Source organism: Drosophila willistoni (genome assembly GCF_018902025.1).
Source record: "Drosophila willistoni isolate 14030-0811.24 chromosome 2L unlocalized genomic scaffold, UCI_dwil_1.1 Seg196, whole genome shotgun sequence".
Taxonomy (NCBI): domain Eukaryota; kingdom Metazoa; phylum Arthropoda; class Insecta; order Diptera; family Drosophilidae; genus Drosophila; species Drosophila willistoni.
The window spans coordinates 178815-202481 of NW_025814048.1; the positions used below are offsets into that span (position 1 = coordinate 178815).

The window sequence follows — 23667 nt, forward strand, 5'->3', positions numbered from 1 at the left end:
TTCCATCCAAACAACCAGCCAACCAACCCGCAATCCAACCTAACATCCTGCTGCTCTATCCATCTCATCTTCATCCTGACTGACTCAACACGGATTTTGTTTATTTTGGGGTCTTATTTTTTTTCTGAATTGCTTTTTTTTTTTGTGCGTGTTTTACTCCGCTTCTGTGGGGAATTTCGCTCTGTGTAATGAGAAATTGCAGCTTGCAGCAACGACTGAGCCGAATGATTAAATTATAAATGCAAAAAGCAAACAACAAATATGTAAGTAAAGCATTAGAGTAGAGGCAGCTGCAAGCTAAATAGTTGAAACGAAATTTTCGTTATATATTTACATTTGTCATAGCCCTATAGGAGGGTGAATATATGAAAATATGGCCCCCAAAAATCCGAATAATGTTTAGCCCCTAAAGCATATGAATTCTTGATTTGGGCGAAGTGCTTCAACCTTGCCGATGAGATATCTGTCCTAATTAGCAGTTAAACCGTGAATGCGTACGGAAGAATGTATGATTTAAAAAAAATCCAAAAACTGCGGCACCATTATTAAAAACTTAATATCTTGGACCAAAGTATGGTCTTGCCTCACTGAGTTCGTCGATCTATAGAGACACGAAATTGTTCATTCGTATTTTTTCTTTGCCGAATTAAAATAACTGCACTATAATGGACGACTATATGAAACAATATTTAAGATAACTGCCGTAAACTTAAAGCTTGCAATCCTTAAGCTAGAAATAAAATTCAGCCGAAATTCCACCATTTTCTACCTAAAAGGAAGCAAACTAATTCGTATAATATATCAGCCAATTAGGGTCATAATTCATACAATTCGCAACCAAAACAGAAAACATTTGAAATTCTTATACTTTTGCTTTTGCTTTTGCCATTCTCCTCATTTTCTTACAGCAAAAAATGAGCAAAGAAAGAGAAAGAAAACACAGGAAACACGGACTCGGACCTACATTTGTACTGCGGACTGCGACTCCTATTTTTTGCTCGCGCTGGTGGCAATTTAAAAGCGGATAATAAAAACGGATTTACAGTTATAAGTACAAACACACAGACGAAGAGGGAGAGAGATCTCAACCGTGACCCCAACAAAGCCCTATCCTCAGAGCCGTAACGCAAATAAATGTGCCAGCGAACAAAAATCCGTTAAATAAAAGTGCTAAATAAATATAAGACTCTCGCCACTCTGCGAATCCAATTAAAGGTAAAGCAAATTGTAGCCTTGAATTTTCTTCGATCGTTTCCCTGATATCATCTAAGTTAAGTGCCCAATTCAATAAGATACTTGGGGTAGATACATACATAACTAAGCGATAAGTGGTGAGCGGTGAACGGTTAACAAAGATGGATTTCAATCGCCTTTGTCGCATTGTCATTGAGTTGAAGAGTTTTTTTTTATCGACCAATCCACCAACCTTTAGTCCATTGAACAATTGCATTGTCACCAGCAGCAGCATATAACATGCACAACACAGACAAAGGCTAAAGATGATAATTCGTGTGTGATACCCTTAATGTAAAGGGTACACGTAAAGTGGATAACTGTTAAAGACTGAAAGCCTATACGAACAGTGATGATAGATTGCCTTAGGTCCGAAGTACTTAAAAAATGTACAAGATGATAATATTTTTTAGAGCACAAGATGATCCACTGGGGCGGGAAGTAGGGAAAAATCTTTCCCCCTTCAACGATATTTTTTACCAAGCCCGATTTCTCTTCTAAAATAACCGATTTCTTCTCCCAAAATGTATACTTAGACCTGCCACTGGCCACGAGACATTACTTTATGACTTCTTAAATAGAACATCTTCAGTTCGTCTTGAGCAATCAAAAAAAATCAAATATAAGTATGCACACAAAAAAGGTGGAATCTGCAGTTGCAAGCTTTGCCGTTCTTTTTTCGCTTCATTTAGTTGGCAATGTAATTCCCAACTAGTTTTAGTGTTGAAGATATGGTATGGCCATTACAATTGTGGATTCTTTAGCGAAGTCTGCTGATGATAGAACTTGGTGGTTCTTGAAATAGCTATACAGACAACCTGCTCACCTTTTGTGCTGCCTATGATTTAAAGTCTTACAAATAAATCAGTAAGATTGACCTGAAGCCTGCTCAAACAAATTTTTGATTAACTTCAATAAGGTCGAAATCTAGACAAATACCAAAAACGGAAGGCCCGCCGTTTTACACTTGCTGTAAAAACCCTCTTTTTTGCATATAGTACAATATACTATTACAAAATATTTGGGCGCGACGATTAGTTGGTTAAGGCGAAGCCCTTTACACTAATTCAGCTGGCGCCCATGGGTATGCACACAAAAAAGGTGGAATCTGCAGTTGCAAGCTTTGCCGTTCTTTTTTCGCTTCATTTAGTTGGCAATGTAATTCCCAACTAGTTTTAGTGTTGAAGATATGGTATGGCCATTACAATTGTGGATTCTTTAGCGAAGTCTGCTGATGATAGAACTTGGTGGTTCTTGAAATAGCTATACAGACAACCTGCTCACCTTTTGTGCTGCCTATGATTTAAAGTCTTACAAATAAATCAGTAAGATTGACCTGAAGCCTGCTCAAACAAATTTTTGAAAAAATCAAATATTTCTTCATTTATAACTTGTTTGAGTTGTGTTTTACGCCGGTTCTATCGAAAGAAATTGGGGCCACCAGCCTGCCTCGTTGATTCGGTTTTATGTACATTATCAGCGTTCACATATCGACGTCATTGCACATTAAAATTGCACAGGCGACACTGTTAAGTGGGTGTGGGTGGCCAACACTGCAGGGTTGGAGGTCCTTGAGCACGTAAGTCTTTCAATCAGAGGGCATTGAAACGGAAATTCTGCGCTGCAGCGCAGAAAAGGAAGGAAACACATGCTCGACTGGCTGACTGAATGCCTCAGTGACTGAGTGAGTAACAAACTTACTAAGGGTCCAACCACCGAGGCTGTTTGGACAGGCGCAAAAGCAAAGTAAGTGTATCAAATAGAAGCATTACCAGGAGATGTGCAAGCCCATCTCCTTTTTAAGCCTTAAGAAATACTTATGGTGGCATTTTATACTCAGTTGTTAAGTTGTGGCTGAGTTTCATGCGGTGGCCCATAACAAGGTTGGTACCCCATCTCGCTGTCCCCTACCCTACCTTGCCTGTCAATTTTTCCTTTGCTTGCCAGTAAGTTTCTCTTTTTTCGTTCTGCCTTCTTTTGACGACTTTATGCATACTTTGAACTTTGCCAATACATTATAAGTATCAAAGTTTTTCCCGTTGACAAGGCTGCCACCATGAGAAAAATAAGGATACTGTTTGTTGTGCTCTCTGTTGCCTTCTACCCTTGGTTTTGGCATAAGCAACAAAGTGAAGCCAGAGAGAGAGAAAGCAAGAGGAGGGGAACATTCGTAGGGTAAGTGCAGCCAATTTTGTTCTATGCAAAAAGTCATAGCATATTAAGTTAAGCATTTTGACAAGGCATAAGCAGACAGATTTTGATAAATTATAAAAGAGGAGAAAAAAGTATAAAGTAGGTACTTTATGTATAGACTTTAAAGGGTCCAGTATATTATTGCAATTGGACATGGGAGAGAAGATTAGAGATAGAGGGACAATGAAAAGGATTTGTGATATATATACGTGAATTAAAGGGAAATCGAAAATGTTACGTCTTTTGTGGCTCAAATTCAACCGGCAAAATTTTGACTTTCAAGGCTCAATCCGAAACTTAAGTCCGCCGCTGTTCTAAGATCGATTGATTTAGTATTCAGATAAGTCAAACATCTTTTCAACAGATGATGATAGTTAGGGGTCTGCATTGACAGATAACAGCGATGAATAAATTCTAATTCTTGATGAGAAATGGTGAAAGATTTGTAGTATTGATAGAAATGGCAAAATGGCAATGCAAAGACTTATTTGTTCATACTTCTTATACGATATTTTATTGCTTCTGTCGACACATTTGAACATCATTTTGTTCATTAATTTAAGCCAAGATTTATGGTCGAGTCATTGGCCATCAGAGAAAGACAAATACAGAGAGAATCCACACCTGGAAGTAGAAGCCACCAACAAGAGCATACTCAATGAACCGAAGCTAAAGTTCAAATCTATATTTAGTTTTTGCTTAGTCTCTCTCTCTCTCATTCTTAGGTTGCTGGTCATATTTTGACCAACTCCCCCTTGTCGCCCTCTTATCCTTAAAGCACTTTATCAATTTGGCTGTGTTAGGCTATTAATAAACAACAGAAACGCCATCATTTCACCCATCTAGACATTTTCCTATTATACGATTTCCTGTATTTCTTTATCTGTGTATTTTGTTTTTTCTGTTAAAAGTGGGCCACTAAAATTTTCGGCCATTTGTCAATTCCTTGGTGCTACACCGTACTCAATTAAATATGGAAACCCGATGCCAATAAATTACAACAATGGTCACTAGAGGTGTAGATGTTACCCTAATGGAGGAATGGAGGACAAGAGAAGTGGGGAGAAGATGGCCCATAAATATGGCTAGTTACATTAGGGCCCGAATTGTGTTGTGTAGATCTACAAATTACCTAAATATTTAATAACAAAAGGTCGAAACAGGAACACGAATATTGAGGCTAAAATCGATTGCGACCAACAAGATTTATGCATCACGAAGAGGCCAAAAAGGAAAACTCTTTCGCCCCATCATAATTTATTTGTGATTTGTGAGGTGGTGGAAGGTGGAGGGGGGCCTCTTAACAATGCCAAACGAGAAAATGTAATTTCCCCCATCTTGCCCTTCAGTAATTTCCGTTCCATCCATTGTCTGGCAAATGCAAAACCATTTCGTTTCTGGTTCGCAGTCAATAAAATCAGATTTATTTCACTTACGGATTTTCGGTCATTACTTGACGAGCTTAAATGGATTTGTTTGTGAGGGTTTTTGATGCTAAGAGGAAAATTCCTTCCTTTCATTAATTCACTCAGCCAGGAAATTGAAAGTGAAACGCAACGGATGGCAAAATAATTTGTGCGTCTTGTAGACCCTCAAAAACGAAAAAAGATAATGCTAAATTTGAAAGTTATACTGTTGTTTGCGGTGGACCAAAACAAAAAAAATATAAATGAGGGAAATAAGAGAACAATTTCCCTTGAATTATGGAAAGTGCGAAAGGGTTTGATCTGCAAAAAGCCCATTATTAATTAAAAAAGTAATATTCAAATGTTCTCAAAATGTTGTAGATTAATTACTTAAAGTAAAGTTTGCTCTAATTTAGGGCTTTATTTAAATTAGTTGTAAGGTACCAAGTTAACTTAACAGACTTTTGAATTCTGTCATAGATATTATTGTGACCAAAATATTGTTTGTTGAAATTTTATATGGTTAGTTAAAGAAGCAACCATTTTCGTTATTCTCTTGAGAAAGAGATTACAACTTATGACTGAAAGTTTGTTGCCCACATAAATGTGTAACCAGCAAAAGTCAACTAGCTGTTACATCTGCTTCTGCTGCATAGTGCCACAACCATAAGGCAAAAGCTGTCGTGTAGTAAAACTATGTGTGGCGGCGGCCATGTCACAAGCTATTCAAAGTAATATTTTCAAAGAGGGCCCAGAGCCCTCAACCATTAGATATGCAAAGTCAACACCGAGGCAAAAGTTTCTATACGCAGACACAACAGGTCGTATGAGTAACTCGTCGTATGAGTAACTTACTATAGAAAGAAGTGATGTAGAAGTGATGGAGGTTGTCAACAATTTTACACCCTGATTGACTAAATGAACGGACAAACAGGAAAATAACTGTTTAATTATGGCTGTCTAGTTATGTGCGTGTGTGTGATTGGGAGTGTGTGTGTGGGTATATGCGCCTACAAATATCAAGGGGAAAATATTTGTCATGCGCTACACGCACAGTCATAAAAGCGATACATAAAAGTCGTCAAAAAAAAATACATTTTTTGGATCCATAAATTGTAAACATTACGATTTGTTGTCTATAGGAGTCCGACGTCTAAAAGTTAAAATCTCAATAAGTCTAATGTCATCGGCTAGAACAATTTATCATTGTGATTCGACTAGTCGGTCTTAGAACAATCAAGTTGATTTCAAATATATACCATGCCCCGTATTTGTGAACAAATTCCTTCTTTATTATTTAAAGGAGCGAACGTTGCCTTATTAGGTGCGGCGGTACGTAAAATTGAAGTCTCTCCGCCTCCTAATGTAGGGTATACCCAAGTCGTTGCCACTTTTTTAACATATACATTTTTACCAGATAAATTTCCGAGTTGATTTGACAGTTGAGAAAGCATGGAATATATTTTCAAATTGAATTATAACTACACAAAAAGTTAGAGTCAGAATCAAAACACGTAGCCTATTTGTTAGATGACAATATGTGCAATACGTCTCTCCTGTTTCTACCATTCCCCCTCTCTTAGTGTCTGCGAAAGGGCTCTTGTCTGCCGCTTGACATTTGGATAAACATTAAAAACGAGAAGGAAACGAAGGAATAGTCTTCTCTTCATATTATCCTGTCCTGGTGCTGTACTTGGGTTTTGTTTGTTATGCGCCCGAATGATTTTCTTTTTTGCTGAAATTGATAACACTGTGTGTGTCTGCTATGTGTATGCGTGTGTGTTTATGTATGAGAGTGACTTATGACAAATTAAAGATGTGTCAGCCGCCTCCCTACTCACAGAAAGCAACAAATACACAAATTTTGACAAGGAATATTCTTGTTTCCTTTCCGCGTGTGGGCTGTTTCTCCCTATTTTTGTAATATTTTTCTTTTTTTGGTTTGTCATTAAGTATTTTGAGCAGTCAGGCGGCAAGAGATAAGATAAGATGAACACTTTATACTTTCATTGTGAAAATAAACAATAATGCGTTCATTTAAATTATTATACTAAAACCTTTTATGTACGACAACACACACAAAACACTTTCTAAACACATCGCATCACTTGAAGGCATCTCTTTTTGTATGTCCTGTAACGGTTTAGGGTATATCAAGTTAAGGGTTAGTAAATGAAAATGAGGCACTGAGTTAGAGAGTTAAATCTGAACAGTGAAAACGATTTGTACTTTGCTTTGCACAGTTTAAATTTTAAGACGTCGATTTGGTAAGTAAAACATGCTACAAAAAATATGATAACATGACAGATTTATTTTCAATTTGGATCAACAACAGCCAAGTTGTATGTATGTTTAATTGTATTTTTTTTTTTTTAATTTATTTTTCTTATCTTACAGTATTTATACCACATAGAAAACACCTTAGGGTCCAAAGTTATCATAGTACATTTATATGCTCTTGGCATATGCAAATTATCCTGCATCTTACACCTAAAATTTATCGCAAAATAACATTTTCATTTGCAGATTGAGTGCTCAAACTCAAAACTGAACATAAACTTTAGTTGGATGCTAGATGGTACCACAGTGATAATTCAGACACATGCCAACGATAACCAAGCTTAAGATAAAAAGTTCATGAAAAAAGAATCAATGAAAAATTACTCCAACGAATGAGATAAATTTGAGACCTATTTACTTGCAGGGTATCTAATCATTTGACACTCTCCCTAGTTTTGTCTCCATGCGACATTTTTCCCTGTTCAGACTTGCCAAAAACTTATCAGGAATTTCATTAATGTCAAAAAAGATATTCAATTTCAGCAGCCTCGACACAAAATATTTTTCGTTGTTTTTTTGTTCTCCCCGTTCTTGGTTGTTGTTATGAAATTTTGTTAAAGTTTCGTGTTTTTGTTTTTTTTTTGCTTTGTTTCGTTGGCACAAACAAAGTGCAAACAAAATAAGTAACATGCACCATGGTTGACGAAGCGGAACGAAAAACGGGCGAATGACACATGACCTACAGCATTTTATTTCCTTTCCCTCTCACATTTTCATCGTTGGTGAAAAATTTTTATGACTTGCTTTTGCAAGTCCCTGCAAACATGTCAAACGAGGTTGGAGAAGGCCAAAGACGATGGCTCGTGTGTTTGTGGGGGCGGGGTTGGAATGGGAAGAGGCATCTGCCTCTGCCCAATCAATCATTGCCAACTACGTTTAGCGCATAATTTGCACAAAATAAATAAGAAGGAGGCAAACAAAAAAATGTATTTTTAACACGCAATGGAAAAAATTCACCCACGAAAAGCGAGAAGTTCCCCTTAAATCGCTTTTCAGTGTTTAGATAAGCGGTGGGAAAATGAAATTAAATAATTGTAAGCGGATAGTTTTCTTTAGTCAGCTATTCTTTGAAATAAAAAACCAGTAAAAAAAGTAAATGAGAGGTCATCTTTATTTTATAGTCAAACGCGTGGTGCGCTCCCCAAGTTGATGCGTTTAACAAAGTGAGTTGTTAAAATCCCATACAAATGTTTGTTTACGCAAGCATGTTATCCATTAAAGAACATTACCAAAATCATCCTACTGCTCCATCAAATAATCTACAACATTTTTCTATACATTTTTTTGGGGCTCGTTTTAAAAATGTGGTAAAGAAGACTCAGAGATTCTAATGGTTAGCCATCATGAGTCGACAATTTGATATGTTACTTGTCTGTTTATGCAAAAGGGAAGTCATTCGTAAAGTGAATGTTCATTTCATGCCTAAATCAATGCATCCACGAACAGCGCATTAATTTGTGATTCTTAAATTTGAGTTTTTCGTTGCGTTATTAATTAAAACATTAATAATTAGTATTTATAATATTAAGTATAATGTCGGTAAGCATTAAAAATATGATGGATTTATTTATATTATCTTTCATTCCCATCCTTTATCAATTTCCCAGAATGATGCCATTCTTATGTCATGCTTCGGAACTTTGTTATACTAAAAGGAAAAGCAACTAGCTGCGGTCACCATTTAATTAAATTTTTTAGCCTAACTCAATATAAAGAAAACAAACTAAATATCATCTTTTGTTATTTCGAGAATGTGATTTCTCTACTCGCGAAAGAGAAAAGCCATCAATCATGTTTTAAGTGAATCCTTGTTATGGTCGTTTGCACCTTTAAAGCCTTTTTATAGAATAATAAATAAAGTTTAATGATTCCATTTGAAATTTTACTTATATATATTAAATACTTGGATACTTTTAACGTGCGGCTATTCTTATTATCTAGTACCCGGATTAAAACTTGTTAGGTTTTCTCAACAAAGTTTTTTATCCCACAACATGCTCAACTCCCAACTCCACTCCTAAAAGGCGATACATTTTTTACACAACTGAAAACGTTAATTTGTTTTTCTCACGACCCTCCTCCACATTGTTTATCGTGTTTTGAGTGGACCCATTCATAATTTGTTTTAATCCCTATGCTCATCATCAGTCTGGCGCACATTCGAACGGAACTTTGTTAAATTGGAGTCTCATCAGCCTTTTAATTCAATCATCACCAAAAAAGAAGAGAAAAAAATTCTCCTCAGTGCCATTGTATATCAATATATATATATATATATATATATACATGTATTTATATATATATTTATATATATGTATGAAAGAACATAATAATAAAATCAAATATGCCAATTTTTAAGCTGATTAGATGCAAATGACGGTGATAAAAAAGTAACAGAAAAGAAAAATAAAACTACACATAAACACTCACACCCACAACACTCTTATTGAAAAACATACTCACACACACCGAAGAGAAGAGCCGAGATTTTTATGTTATTTTTATGCTAAAATCTAAAGGCGAAATATTACACACCCACACAACGAATCTAAATTTTTTATTTTAGCTTCTAGAAAAATAATTTGGAAATAAATATAAATATTTGAGAAATTACCTTTTGGCTTGTTTCACGGGGTTTTTCTCTGTTTTTTTCTTGTTTTGTTGCCTTTTGGCACTCTCAGCAGAAATGTAGGCTACACTTTTTTATTTTAATTTTTTCTTCGAACGCGCACTTTCCTGTTTTTTTTTCTTTAGTCTTCCGCTTTTTATACTTTTTTTGCTTTGTTTCCTTGTGGAGAAAGAACCTATCGAACCATACACCTCGCTTGATTTGTGAAACTGGCCTCGTTTATTCTGTTGTGTTTAGGTTAAAAACCGTCTCTTCCCAACGGATGTTTTGGCTTCTGTTAACTATCACATTGACTTTGGAACGTAATGGGATTTGAACTGAATTGAAAGTAGGTCTTCGTGTTTCAAAGGAATGGAACATAAATTGAGTGTGCACTTTGAGTACAACGAGACCAGGCAAGACTCAAATATAAGCTTCAGATTTTAAAAGCTTTGAACCATAAATTTGGCGAATTTCCCTCTATTACCATACGTGAAGCTTGAAATACCTGTATAACGATTTTATACTCTGTTTGAACTTGATGTGAAGGAAATAGAGAACGGGTTTCTACAAATATTATGAAATAAAGACGCTAAGACTCCTTCCTGCGTTTGGTTTAGGTAATTCTCTTGATCCTTGCAAAGTTCTACAAGTGTCAATGTCATCTACATATGTAAACAATGTATTTACCTGTAAAGAAATTAAGAACAAAATTGAATTTCAAATTTGTGGACACGAAAATTTATTCAAACAAACATTGAAACACAGTAACAAAGTTTTCAACAAAGGGATCAACTTTCTTTATAGCAAGCTGTATTAGTTATACAGAAGGATATTCTGTGTTAGTTAAATATAAAAAAAAGATGAAAGTCAGAGAGAAAAGCTTTTGCAAGCTTTTTTCCTTAATGCGACCAGGTTAATAAGAAACAGAGATTTTCCTAACCATTAAGTAAGAGAAAAAGTGTAGAGTTTTCATTTATTTACAGATTAGATAATTGTCTTTAGAAAGAAACATGCCAATTGACTTAAGTACTACTTGAGAAAAAAGAAGAACGTGCTTTTGTATAAAACTTAAACTACTTTCAATTTTTTTTTGGGATTATAGGAAGGCTTATTAGTAGAACAACAACAACAATAACAACAACAGCAGCAATATAACAACAACATTAACACCAACACCAACACTTAATATACACACACACAGAAGCACAAATAAAAGCTCGGCCGTTATTTTTTATCAACTATTAATGAAATTTTGGCCTTAGAGTACACACACCAGTTGTTGTAATTGTTGTTGTAATTTTAATTTCGATTCGGTTAAAACGAATTAACATCAAATTTAAAATCAAGATCCAAATTTTTCAAGGGATTTCGTCGAATTTTCTTGCTGCCATGATGATGATGGTGATGTGGTATGTGGATCTCCACTTCCGGCTCTTTTTTTGTTTCATTGAATAAGAAAGAACGCAAAAGGTAAAAAGATAAAGAAACAAACAACAACAAAAAGCACAATAATAAATACAATTTTGTTCGTTTCAAGAGTTAAAACCCCATTGATAAATGTGGCCAAAAAAATTATTATTGTCGATATATAAGGATAAAATATATATGTGATGAAAGCAAATGATATACGAGATAGTTATGGCATTCACATTCATATACACATTCATATACACATTCATACAAACACGCAATGAGAAAACCCAAAAAAAAAAAAAAATTAAGCACTCAAAAAAATAAGAACAATTCAATTTATCCATAACACGCAAATACTTTTCCGCATTTTTTCCCCACTTATAATCTTGCGACTTTTCTGTGTGCGAGTGTGTGTGTCTGGTGTGTGTGTGTAGTGAGTAGTGTGCATTTGAAGTTTTTTGTTTGTTTGCTCACATAAATTTTCAGCTAATTTGCGCGCACATTTCATAAGAAAACAAAGGGCAAACTTTTTAATCATACAATCCACACATTAACGAGGAGGGGTCAAAAAGTTTTCCAAGAAGTAAATTTAATGAGAGAGTTATGTGAATTTAATAAAATGAAATATTCCCCCAATGGAAATAATATTGATTCTAGCGTTTTGTTTATAGAATGGGTCAAACGTTTTTACTGTATGTTTTGTTTTGGAATTGATTAAGTTGTCAATAAACTTATATTATATTGTACAAATTTATCTTAAATTAATTCATAAAATTTGTGTTTTATTCCAATTTTATGAGAAAAATTAGAAGCTGGTGTAAACTCAATATTTAATTCATAATAAAATACCTATTTCGAACTTTGTTTCCGCCTAAGCAGAAAAGCTTTCAAACACCTCTCGCAGTTGGAGTAAAAAAAGTTTTTCCATTTCTTGTTTTTGTCTGCCTGTGCTGAGCTTTCTTGTGATGTTATAATTTAATTTATTTATTAACAGTACTGAAGTGGAATTTCTGAAGTTGGTTGGGAGTTGGTGAAGTTATTCGATAGCCAATTGACTATACGCCTTAAAGAAAAAAAAAAGAATTGAAAGTTTTGCCAAGTGGCTCAAGTATAGCGGCAAATAAAAACGACTTTTCTTCATATGGAAATAGTCAAAGATCCCCAACTTGAAAACTTGTATTCATTGGTTTGATTTTAAGTTAAAAAAGAAAACTGCTAATGACTAAACAGAGTAAATTTCAAGCCATTCACAAATAAATAACTTAATGACGATGAGCCACCTCATAAGCCATAAACATCTATAAACTAGCCCAAAGCTTTTTATAGTCCCTAACACATTTAACACTTAAAGTGTAAAAGTTTTATACGCTTTCAACAAAAAAATATGTATGTAACAATTTTTATAAGAGGCAAAATTTCTAATCATTAGCTTAACTTCTCTTTACCCTCACTTCAGCAGTGTATTTGCTTTTCCCTTCCCTGTGGATATACCGCTAAACATTGGTTCATATGCAAAGAGCCTTAGGTTTAGCTATGTTCAGAATTTCATTACCAAATTAGCCAAGGAACCTTCATATATATGTATGTGTATACTATAAAGCTATATATATATATATATAATTTCCATTTTCTGGGCTTTCTTATGCTTGGGCAGGCAATAGAGCGCCCGCAGTCAAACACAGAAAATAGACACACACACACCCACAAGTAAAGTCTCCTAAAAGTTAGACGTCTCTGAGACTACTTTTCCCTATGCCCCTTCAATCCGTCCGTTTCAAGCCAAAATAAACAGTAGTCTAGAATAAAATCAAAGTGGATGCAGAAAATTTGTTCATGTAGAGACTGTATATCGTTAACCAATTATAATGTAGTAAAATTGTTTTATTGCCGATTAGATTTTGGTAATAGTCATTTTCTTAGTTTTTGCATTTAAACATTTTGCCCCGGTGTGCTTTATTCCCCTAATCCATATTTGGAGGTTTCACTTTCTACAAGTATTTCCATTTGTTTTAAGTTATTTAAGTAATGAAATAATTCAAAGCATTATACTAATATTTTATTTAATTAATTCACTTTAAATCTTAAACCAATAGTCGTGATTTGAATTCTGTTCTTGTTTTAGTAAGTTTATTTTTTGATAGGACGTTTAAAGATAAAGCAATTACTATATTGTGGTAGTTATTATTTGAAATACTGTCTTTTTATTTTGGTTTTCCACAAGAAATGGAAACTATTATTCTTTTCCTATAAAAGTGCACATCCTTTAAATTATATATACTCATCTAATTAAAGTCCTATTGAGCCCACTGTGCCCTGTCGGTTAGTCTGCCTGCCTCAACGGCAGTTCGCTTGACTTGCTAAACTTTTAATCAGTTACGTGTTTTTTCGTCTTTTTTTTGCGTTTTGTTTATCTGGGGTGGGCCCAATTATTGCCAAATTTCCTGACACACATACACATACATACACACACAGAAAAACATAATCAAGTTAATTGCATGAAGAATGTTATGCACAAACAAAGTGAAACACATATAGCAAGAGAGGACAACAAAAGGAGGGTGTCGGCAAAGAAGCCCTCACATCCATCCCGTATTCGTCACGCTAACAAGGCAAGTGAAACCAACCAATCGAAGACTATAATATTACCCATTATAATGGTTAAGTATAGAAACCAATTTGCGTTCTGGGCGAAACGTATATGGCCAATTCATTGTCATATATATGAGGATATGCATAAAGGCGAGAAGTGGCGCCAAGTTTATTGTCATGGCGTCGCAATACATAATGCTACCACGCTCTCGCATTGAATGGTGTTTTACATTTTATGTTGGCGCTGCTGCTGGGCTGTTACTGTTACTGTTTGTTGTTTTTAATACTGGATATAATACAATCAATTTCCGCTTTGTTTGTTGTCAAGCGAACGTTGAATGCCAAGAGGGGGCTAGGATACCCCACCATAAAGTATTTTGCCTTGGTGTACGCTTTTTTTTTTGCTCGTTATTGGCATAAAAACGGAAGCAACAGCTACTAATATAGCGTATACTTAATATTTCCTGCGACCTTCCTCAGATCTAAACCAAACAGTTCCAAAGTACACAAAATTTTTTAATTAAATTTTCGAAAATAATCATAATTATTAGCTTCTTCTAAGGCGATAAGACACACAATGGCTCCATACCAGTTTCCCCCGGGAAAATCGGCTTTTGTCTATTTATGTGTTTGTGTGCGTAGGGCAAAGAATATAAAACTGAAGCCCCCGCCCATATCTAGAATCGCCCAAAAGTAGGCTACGCCTAGATAGACGAATATTTATAATATGTCCTGTTTTGTCGTGCCACAAAATTATTGTCAAAATGGAATTCTATTTTTGGTAAAATAGATTTGACTCGGCCCGATTTGTCAAGTGGAACCGAAAAGTTTGTTAACTTACCCAAAAACAAAACGGGAACACACAGAAATAATTAAGTAATAAGTGAAAATTAAGAAAGTAAGAGGTTGAGCAGATGGTCACCTACAAAATACACTTCGGGCCAATAGGTTAACCTATCCAAACGCTTAAGTTACAAATAGGTATCTCCATGAATCTATTTAAATTAAAGTGTTTTCCTTAAGATCTTTGAAATATATAGAAATTATATTTATATTATAAGCAATTTAGTTTGTTCTTGTTTGTTTCACTTTGCTGTTCTTAGGCTTTCTTTTTATTTTTCGTATTTGTGCGGAATGTATATACATAGATTAGTATATTTTGACTCATTGAACAGTATCCGAGCATCAATAGCACGAATCCTATCAATAATTTTGCCTATTAAACTAACTGATACCCTTGAATCTTTCTAAACAAAATCTATCGTCATGTTTAATAAGATCTTTTTGCCGTTATAAAACAAAAATTAAGTAAGTAAGTCGTGTCGCCGTCTTTGGTATACCATGCACCAAGTGAACAAATATTTCAAATTTCGAAGACCAAATGTATGTTTATTAAATTGTTTTACATGCCTCATCATAGCATATGCGATACAAAAGAAGTCTACACATATCTGGAATTTTATTTGTGTTGTCTCAGCTTCAGACAGCTTTTACAACGAATTTGAACTTTATAAAATGATTTAATGTTATCGAGCAATCGGTGTTGGTCGTCTGTCCAAAGGATGCAGACGCTTTAACCTACGCCTGGAGACATATAGGATATAGTTATATACGAAAAGTAGCTAAAGCAGTTGGAGTATCTATGAAATTCACTAATGTGATAGTATTGGATATACAATATCAGATCCCAAAATTGCAATCCGATCGGATAAATAGAACACAAGTTACAGTCAATACAAATCGGTTCTGCTTAAGCGCTGCCTACTACGTCATTGGTCGAAATGTACAGACCAGCAGACACACACAGACGCAACGCTACATAAACACTATGCGTATGGCTTTGCTTAGAGAATGAGAAAAGAAGAAGAAAAATATTGTAGTAAAATGAGTAATAATGTTTTGTTTGTGTATTGATGAATTGAGTTGCAAAAGAATTTTAAATATGTAAAAAAATATTATTCCCAAAGACTGCAAGGGTATAGCCGAAGTTATTTTCTTTTTATTTATATTTGTTAGTATGGATTTAAGCTACAAAAAGTTATCCGAGGAGAGTATAGTCCATGGTCTACAACAAATCACACATTCTTTAAATAATCTTTGGGACATTCAAATTAAAACTCGTCCATAAGAAAATTTAATAAAAGTTTCAAATTGTAAAAATTAAACCAATTCTATTTCTATTTCTATATTTTATGTCCATAACTGTAATAAATAATCACAGTATTGACTGTGAATAATTGTATTCACAGCTGGTAAAAAAGGAAGGGATTCATTTAGATTAATACCCAAAAAGAGATATCATGCGAATATATTGTGCATATATTTTACCAGTGACAAATGCGAAACGAAAGAAAAGACAGCAAATGTATCCAAGTGAGCGTATTTGTGTTGATGTGAACACGTTTGTGGGTGTCTGTATGTGTTTGACTAGTATTGTTGTGCTTGATAGATGTCATAAATTATGTTGGTGTACCCCATATCAATTGCCATGGTATAATAAATTCATAATGCGAGAAATAAGGAAGAACCTAAGTTCAGAGGAATAAGCCTAGTAGTGAAAGAAATTTGTTATTGAAAAGAATTTAGTCAAGAGGAAAAGCGGAAGTCGTCGTGACAAGCTGAAAAAGTGTATACAGAGAGATAAGCAAAAAAAAGCAAGAGACAGAAAAGAACATGAATATAAGCAATTGTTTTATATTAACAGAAGTTATGTATAGTTACACTTAAATTGAATTTTTATTTAATTCTCTATCTTAACAAATTTTAATGAGATCTTTTCTGTCCAGTCAATAATCAGGAGCCAATTTTGGTCAAAATGAATATATTGTAATCACATATAAAATTAAGGTAGACAAATACATGAAGTCTTTTTGATGTAATTTTTCTGAAATATAAACATAATGTAAAAGGACTTACTAATGACAATACATTAGAAAAAAATCGGACATAATTAGAAATCAAAGGTTCGATTAATTTGGGAAGTTTATAATTACTCCAAAAAAATCTAGCCATTGCCGCCTGTTTAATTCAAATAAAACTGATTTTCCTAAAGACTATAACAGCTTGATTTTGCTTGTACAAAACAAGCATTTTGAGAACATTCGTACTATCTATGTTTGAAAGAGATTTAGTTAGAGACCTATGTTGTACTTAACAGCCGCAAAAGTAATTACGGTGTGTAATCCTTGTTAAAAAACTGTTTCATCGAAAAATTTTAGGGCATTCGTGTGAAAAGTAAGAAAGTTATTAATAAATGTTACTGTTTTCGACCGAACTCCCTTATAAAAGATATATGACATAGTCCGATCTTGATTAAATTTTTACAGTTATGTTTGCCCCACACATTATTAACAGGGATACAAAACTAACAAATATTAATTTTTATGATAATTATTGAAAAAAGTTACTACTGCTGATTAAGAATATATATACTCTACTTGCTTGGAGATGCTGCCTTCAATGCGTTGAACACTTTAGACAAAAGTTAATATAGCCTTTTGGAAGGGTATACTGAACTGAGCCTTCCCCAACTCCAACTCTTCAAGACTCAAACCCAGCGAACAACTGTCAAAATTTATCATTTCCATTTTGGACCGACGACGACGACAAAATGCTCGTGTGGGCCATTTTAATGCGAAATTTTATCATATTATATCGCTTAGGCGCCGCTAGTCTCTCTTTTCGGATGGCTGGAATTGTTGTTGGTTAAATAATCAAATAACATTTGGGCACGCATTTCGGACAGCTACAACAGCAACAACAATAAAAATGAGTACAACTTTTATGCATTTCTTTCGTGTAAATATGCCAAACACAATAGTTCATTCCCAAATGAATAAACACAACTGACCAAGCCCAAAAAAACCAACCAACACCCTACGTCCTCATCTCTTCAATCTCAATTTCCCAGCACTAGCCTATTTTCATAATTTTTTTCCTTTTTTTTTTGGGCAAGGCCAAAAAAGTATTTTTAAGCCAAACCATTTCATTCTACTTGGATGTTTCGTCAGTCAGCCAAATTAAAATAAATGGGAGGGTTCACCAAGGCGTATACGTGTTATTGATACGACAACCAAATGAGCTGTGAACGTTTTGGCAGAACTGCTGCGACTGTTGCTGCTCCTAAATTTGAATTTTAATGTTCCTTGTAAAAAATGTATGTTTTTTAAGGTATTGGTTTCCCTTCTGTGGCATGTAATTGAAAATGTAAGCAAAGCGAATCTGCACCATAAAACATGAATATGTCTCAAGTTTAAAATTTTTTTCTCAGGGTAGTGTGTTTGACTTAAAGCTAAATTTTCATGAAACTCGGCAGCAAAAATTTATAACAATTTGTTTAAAATGATTTGTATTACAAATTTTGTAACCATATAAGTACATATGTACGATATAATCCTGAAATAAAACATACATATGTACATTTGGTCTTCGAAATTAAAAAATTTTTTTGTTTGGTGCGTGGCATACAGAAGTCGGCGGGACGACGTATTATGTATGTATTTATACAAATATTTCAAAAATATTTAACCTTTTTTACCCCTTTTTTTATTAAAGTTATTTTAAGGAGAAGGTGTGAATATTCTGTATGTAAATTCAATACCAAAGGATTTGCTAACTTTAAGTTAGTAAAAATTGGCTTTCATTAAAAACTTGTTAAAAATTTTTTGTATTAAAAATCTCGCATTTAATATCTTAGAAGTCCTCAATTCATTGTAAACACTATTGCTTTCAAAATGATTATCTTCTTTCGTTAAGAACACTAACTACTTGATGATTTCACCAACCATAAAAGGCCAAAATATAAGATTGGCGAGCTAGATTGGCCACACCTCAAAAGCAAACTAAACATTATACCATAAAATGCGGTAGTAAAGTTGTAGGAAATCATTAGTTCAATTAATTGAATGCCTGTCAAAGTAAAACACCTTATTTGCACTCAATTAAGACAACATTAGCAATGGACAATTAACAGGAAACACCAGACCAACAAGAACAAAAAAACGAAGATAAAATTATATGCAAAAGGGAACAAGCCTCACGTACTAAGTGTAAAATTGATTACAAATTATGAAAAATATATAACCAAATGAAACTGAATTCAATTTGAAATTAATATCAAGCTCAGTCTGCCAAAATGTTCACCCGGAGAACACCTTCCATAGCCTTTATCCCCTAATTTCTTATATTCAAGTCTTAATTGCCTATCTGCATTGCTCATTTGCCCCACACCTCCCTTGGTTCATTGATTTACTTATCATCTTCAACTATGAATGTTTTTTTGCCCAGGATTTTATGTAGGAATTTTTGCATATTTTTGTTTAGATTCATTAAAGATATGGCTAATTTGTAAGGTAATTTTTCAAGGCGTAGTCGCAAGACATATGCATGGTTTACATATGTATATACATACATATGTATATATTTCTGTTGGTGTGTGTCCTTTGTATTCGTTCTATGGTTTATGTGATGAGTTATCATCATCATTTCTTAATTATCTCAAAAAGCCAGACGAAGTGACACAGAATATTCAATTTATTTTGAGGAACTCAAAGGCCCACACAGACAGAGGGTGACACACGCACACACTCAAAGTCTATGTGTCTACGTGTTTGTCATATAAAATTAATGCCACACTCAAATGCTGTTATGACAAACATACAACTTGGATACGTATCTTCCTTAACTAACCGGATAAATTTGTAATAAAAAGTTAAATGTAGAAAAAAAGTATTTTAAATAAATAAAAATGGAGGTTTAGATTGGCATTTGAAGATTGGTAATATCACTTCGGATGTGCCAAAAATTTAACTTTCAAACTGTGAACAAGAGATTAAGGTCACCAAAATATTATAGTTCAAACTACCACATCGAGTCCCACAAATAAAATGAATTATTCTTTAACTTTAATAAGGATCTAAGAACTATACAAACAACGGGATCTTCAGATGCACAAGTAACCGAGTTCGGAATACAAGCAGCTCGGCGTGCTAGTAAGTAGAGACCAGGTCACCCTTGGTTAGACATACTTTTCACGCAAATTAGTTAGAAGTCTATTTAAGTTTATATACTTGAAACATATTTTTTCATTTTTAGATATCGGCATTTTCACGGTGTAGCTACAGACGTTCGTGCACATTCAAAGTGAAAAAAAGTTAGAGCTAGACGCTTTTCGCCGAGTCGATCTTGCCATGGTCATAGTTCCGATATTTAGGTATATATCGGAGACTATAAAAGATAAAGCCACCAAATTAGGTTTATAGACTCGCGTAGTATGTAAAGTGATTAGGCCTTTTACAAATTTTTGCCAATACAAATACATGTATGCATTTGTTATTATAAATTTTAAATATTTGTTTCACTGGTGCATGATACACATGAGTCGGCGATACGACTTACTTCAGTTTACTCTAAAAATATCTGTGTCAACTAAGCTCAATTTTGTAAAAATGCTGTTTGAGATTTTTTAGTACTTTCTCCAAAATATTGTGCCTGATTTTTTTTGTAGATCACGTTAAAGCAGAGTATTTTAAAATTGTACTGAGTAGTCTTAATGTTTGATACCAGCTTAGAACACAAAGAAGTTTGTTTGAAAATGTTTTTTATGATTAAAATTAAATTCTTTTTGTTTGCTCCAATTAGGTAAAGGTTTCCTTTTATCCACCTGCACATCATTAAAATTAAACGGAAAAAGAAAGCATTCATCAAGTGCTAATTGGGCTCCGCGCACACGCTCTTCCTTGTTTTTTTTTTTGTTTTTCCACCAAAAAATTCGCAGTTGCGTCGTTTCATTTTTCCAACTAAAGCAAAGCGCCGCAGCGCGCCGTCTTGCATAAATTCAGATTATATATGTGTTCAAATTAAAATGAAACAGAAATTGCTTAGCAATAATCATAATTTGTGACATTAACTTATTCATTCCCGCACAAACACACATCGCATCCCTATTACCCCCTTCCGTTATTTTCCTTCCGTTTTTATTTTGCTGATAAAGTGTCGCCTGTGCAATTTATCAGCGCAGTTCACATACCTTGGGGAATCGCTTTTAGGTTGGAAATTCAGTCGCAAGGAAAGTTGTTAAGGGAATGGGGCAGGGACGGACTTAGAAAAAAATTCCGGGGGCTTCAATCGAGAAATGGGTACTAAACAAAATAAAAATTGGACATGTACTAAAGTTTTGCAAAACACCGTGTCCTAAATGGACTGTGAAGTTTAAAACTTCGGACACCCTGGACACCCTCCTGGTTCCGTCCCTGGAATGGGGCATAGGTATGGGAAGCTGGTGAAACAGAAAATGCTGCACCTGCCTTTAGGGAGAACACGTTTTGTTAATTTATGAGTCATGATGTGGCTTACAGTTTCCATTCCTCCGCCACCCCACCGCCCTAGCCCAAGCCAATTTCTCTTTCTTTGTCGCTTTTTTTTCTTTTCGTTGGGATTTTATTATTTGCCTGGGCAAACAAACTGCAAAACTTTGTCTCAAAGAGAAATAATATAAAAAATTATTTCGTGGTTTTGCGTTCAACTTTGACCTCAAGCAGAAAACATTTATATCAACTTTTCCGAACCTAAAATAGCAACAAATTTTTTATTTTTTAGGGTGCTACATTAAGTTGTAAAAACAAAGAATAAGAAATTTATATATCAATTAAAACTGTAGTGGTATTTTTTGAACTACAAGATTTTGGCATTTGCCGGAAATTGGAAAATGGCAATTGAAATTGCTGATACACAAAGTAAAGTTAAAATAATTTCATACTATTAGAAATTTGTTACTCATACGATATGTAGTTCCAAAAAGTTAAAGCTCATACTACTTATACAGCATTTGGTAAAAAGAATTGTTTTTCCAACCAAAATATTGATTAGCCTTTGGGCAATTTTTTTTATAAAAATATTTAAAAATATTTTAAGAGTGATAAAGTTATAAAATTAAAAAAAAGTGATATATATAGTGATATATATAGAAATTATATAATATACAAATTGGATTACGAGAATTGTACATATAATAAAATGAGAAAGAAGCATTTAAATTGAAGTCCACGATAAAAACATTTAACAGTGATATGTATGTACATATAACAGTTAAAATAACTGATAGAATAATAATTTTTTTTTTTTAAATGAATCAGTCAATAATTTTGTCCCCTACATTTTCAGGCATTTTCTTTGCTTAAATGAATAGAACAATTTTGAAAAATAATAATGAAAGTTTATAAATAAAATTTGTACACATTAAATTTTTTTTTTTATGTCACTATTTATTTTTCGGACAAATTATATAATGTTAATAATTATTTTTGGGACAAATTATATAATGAAATGTATTTAAAACTTAGATGAAACTGCATCAAAATACACGCCCAGCTGTTGCCCACTAAAGTAATTAACTAAATTTTGTAAGCTCTTAAAGCATGCGTTTAACTTTGAATATTGAAACAGCGTGCTATGATGGTGTGTCGAGTGGCATTATTTGCAGACAACATGTCGTATGAATAATAATAGTCGCCCATTACGCTAAGGTTAAGTCATATTTTTCTATAGTGGTCCACCCAAATGACATAAATATTTAGCTAAAGACAATCGTGAGGTTACAAAATAAAGGTCTTTCTTGTATTAGTAGTATTCATGGCCTTATTAGGAGCAGTAGGTCTTAACAGGACACATATCCATTAGGCAGAATATTTTTTTTTTGTGAATGAAGTCGAAAAAGCCATTTCCGTTGCCATTTATTCCATTTACCTTAGGGCAGCTACTTAACTATGTTAAGAATCTGCACAAATTGTGTTGTTTGCTTGTGGTCATATAATAAAAATGTGCTTATAACTAAACAGAGAGAAAGGACATATATGGAGTGGGAGGCGGCGAGAGAAAATGAAACAATATATATTTGCGAGACCATTAAACAATCCAAAAAAAAAGAAGGAAAAAGTGCGAATAAGGCATACACATAAAGGACTTCTTTCACACTTCAACACACACACACACGCACACACACAAACTTAAACTGACAAAATGTGCGAAAACGTGAGAATGAGGGTAAATCATCATGTTCTGATATATGCAAGTTACCTTCATCCTCTTCATCATTGAGTTCTGTTATCTCAGCCTTATCACAAAGACCATTTGTTGCTCCACCTCCTTCTCCTCCTACTGATCCAACTCCTCCACTTTTTGTTTTGGCTGCTTCTCCATTCGATATAAGGGAATTCGTTTTGGCATGATGATGATTCGCAGTTGTCGTAGCTGATGATTTATTTGACAATTCATTGAGTTCACTTTGCTCCAATTGTGGGGCACTGGGCTCTACGTCGGCTCCACCGCCATTACTGACTGCGTCCAATGCAGAGCCATCCTTGGTCTTGAGCTCTTGACTGGTATTGCAACCCATTTTTAATACAATTTAATTTCGTGTCTATCTCTCTCGAACTCTTTTTTTTTCTGTTGGCCTAGGTAACCAGTCAAAGGTTTGACTATTGTTTAATCAATTCTATACTCACAATCACTCACACACACAAATGCACATACATGTCTCGCACTCACAGGCAAACACTTACACGTGTGTATAAGCTCTCACTTGTTGTTCGTGAACTTTGAACCTTTTGGTTGTTATTGTTTTGGAGAAACCTTTAATTTATTATTGTTTTTCTATTTGTTGCTTAAAAATATTCGACAAAATATTTTGTTTGTTGCTGCTTACTTTAAATTTAGTATAGAAAAATGCTTTTATTCATATAAAAAATATTTGATGCGCACAACCAAACAGTTCTTAGAGGAGGCAGCCCGACAAAAACTTTAAGGCTTTACCCTAATTCAAAGAAAACCCCGTCTCTCTGAGGCACTCACACACTACACACACAACTGACTTAAGCCAGCGTCGCG

At 34.1% G+C, this 23667-nt stretch overlaps 1 protein-coding gene across 2 annotated transcripts in view; it reads right to left on the reverse strand.

Annotated features, from left to right (window-relative positions):
* Nucleotides 1-23394, reverse strand: part of LOC6639761 — a 47414-nt gene extending 24020 nt beyond the window's left edge. Inside the window, exon 1 of one of the 2 annotated variants that reach the window (XM_023181915.2) lies at nt 22858-23394. In XM_023181915.2, coding sequence (XP_023037683.1) covers nt 22858-23176 — 319 coding nt within the window. In that variant the 5' untranslated portion in view covers nt 23177-23394. Of the gene's footprint in view, nt 1-9786; nt 10005-22857 lie in introns of those variants that run through there. The other variant, XM_015178985.3, reaches the window with a different exon arrangement.
* Nucleotides 23395-23667: the final 273 nt, after the last annotated feature.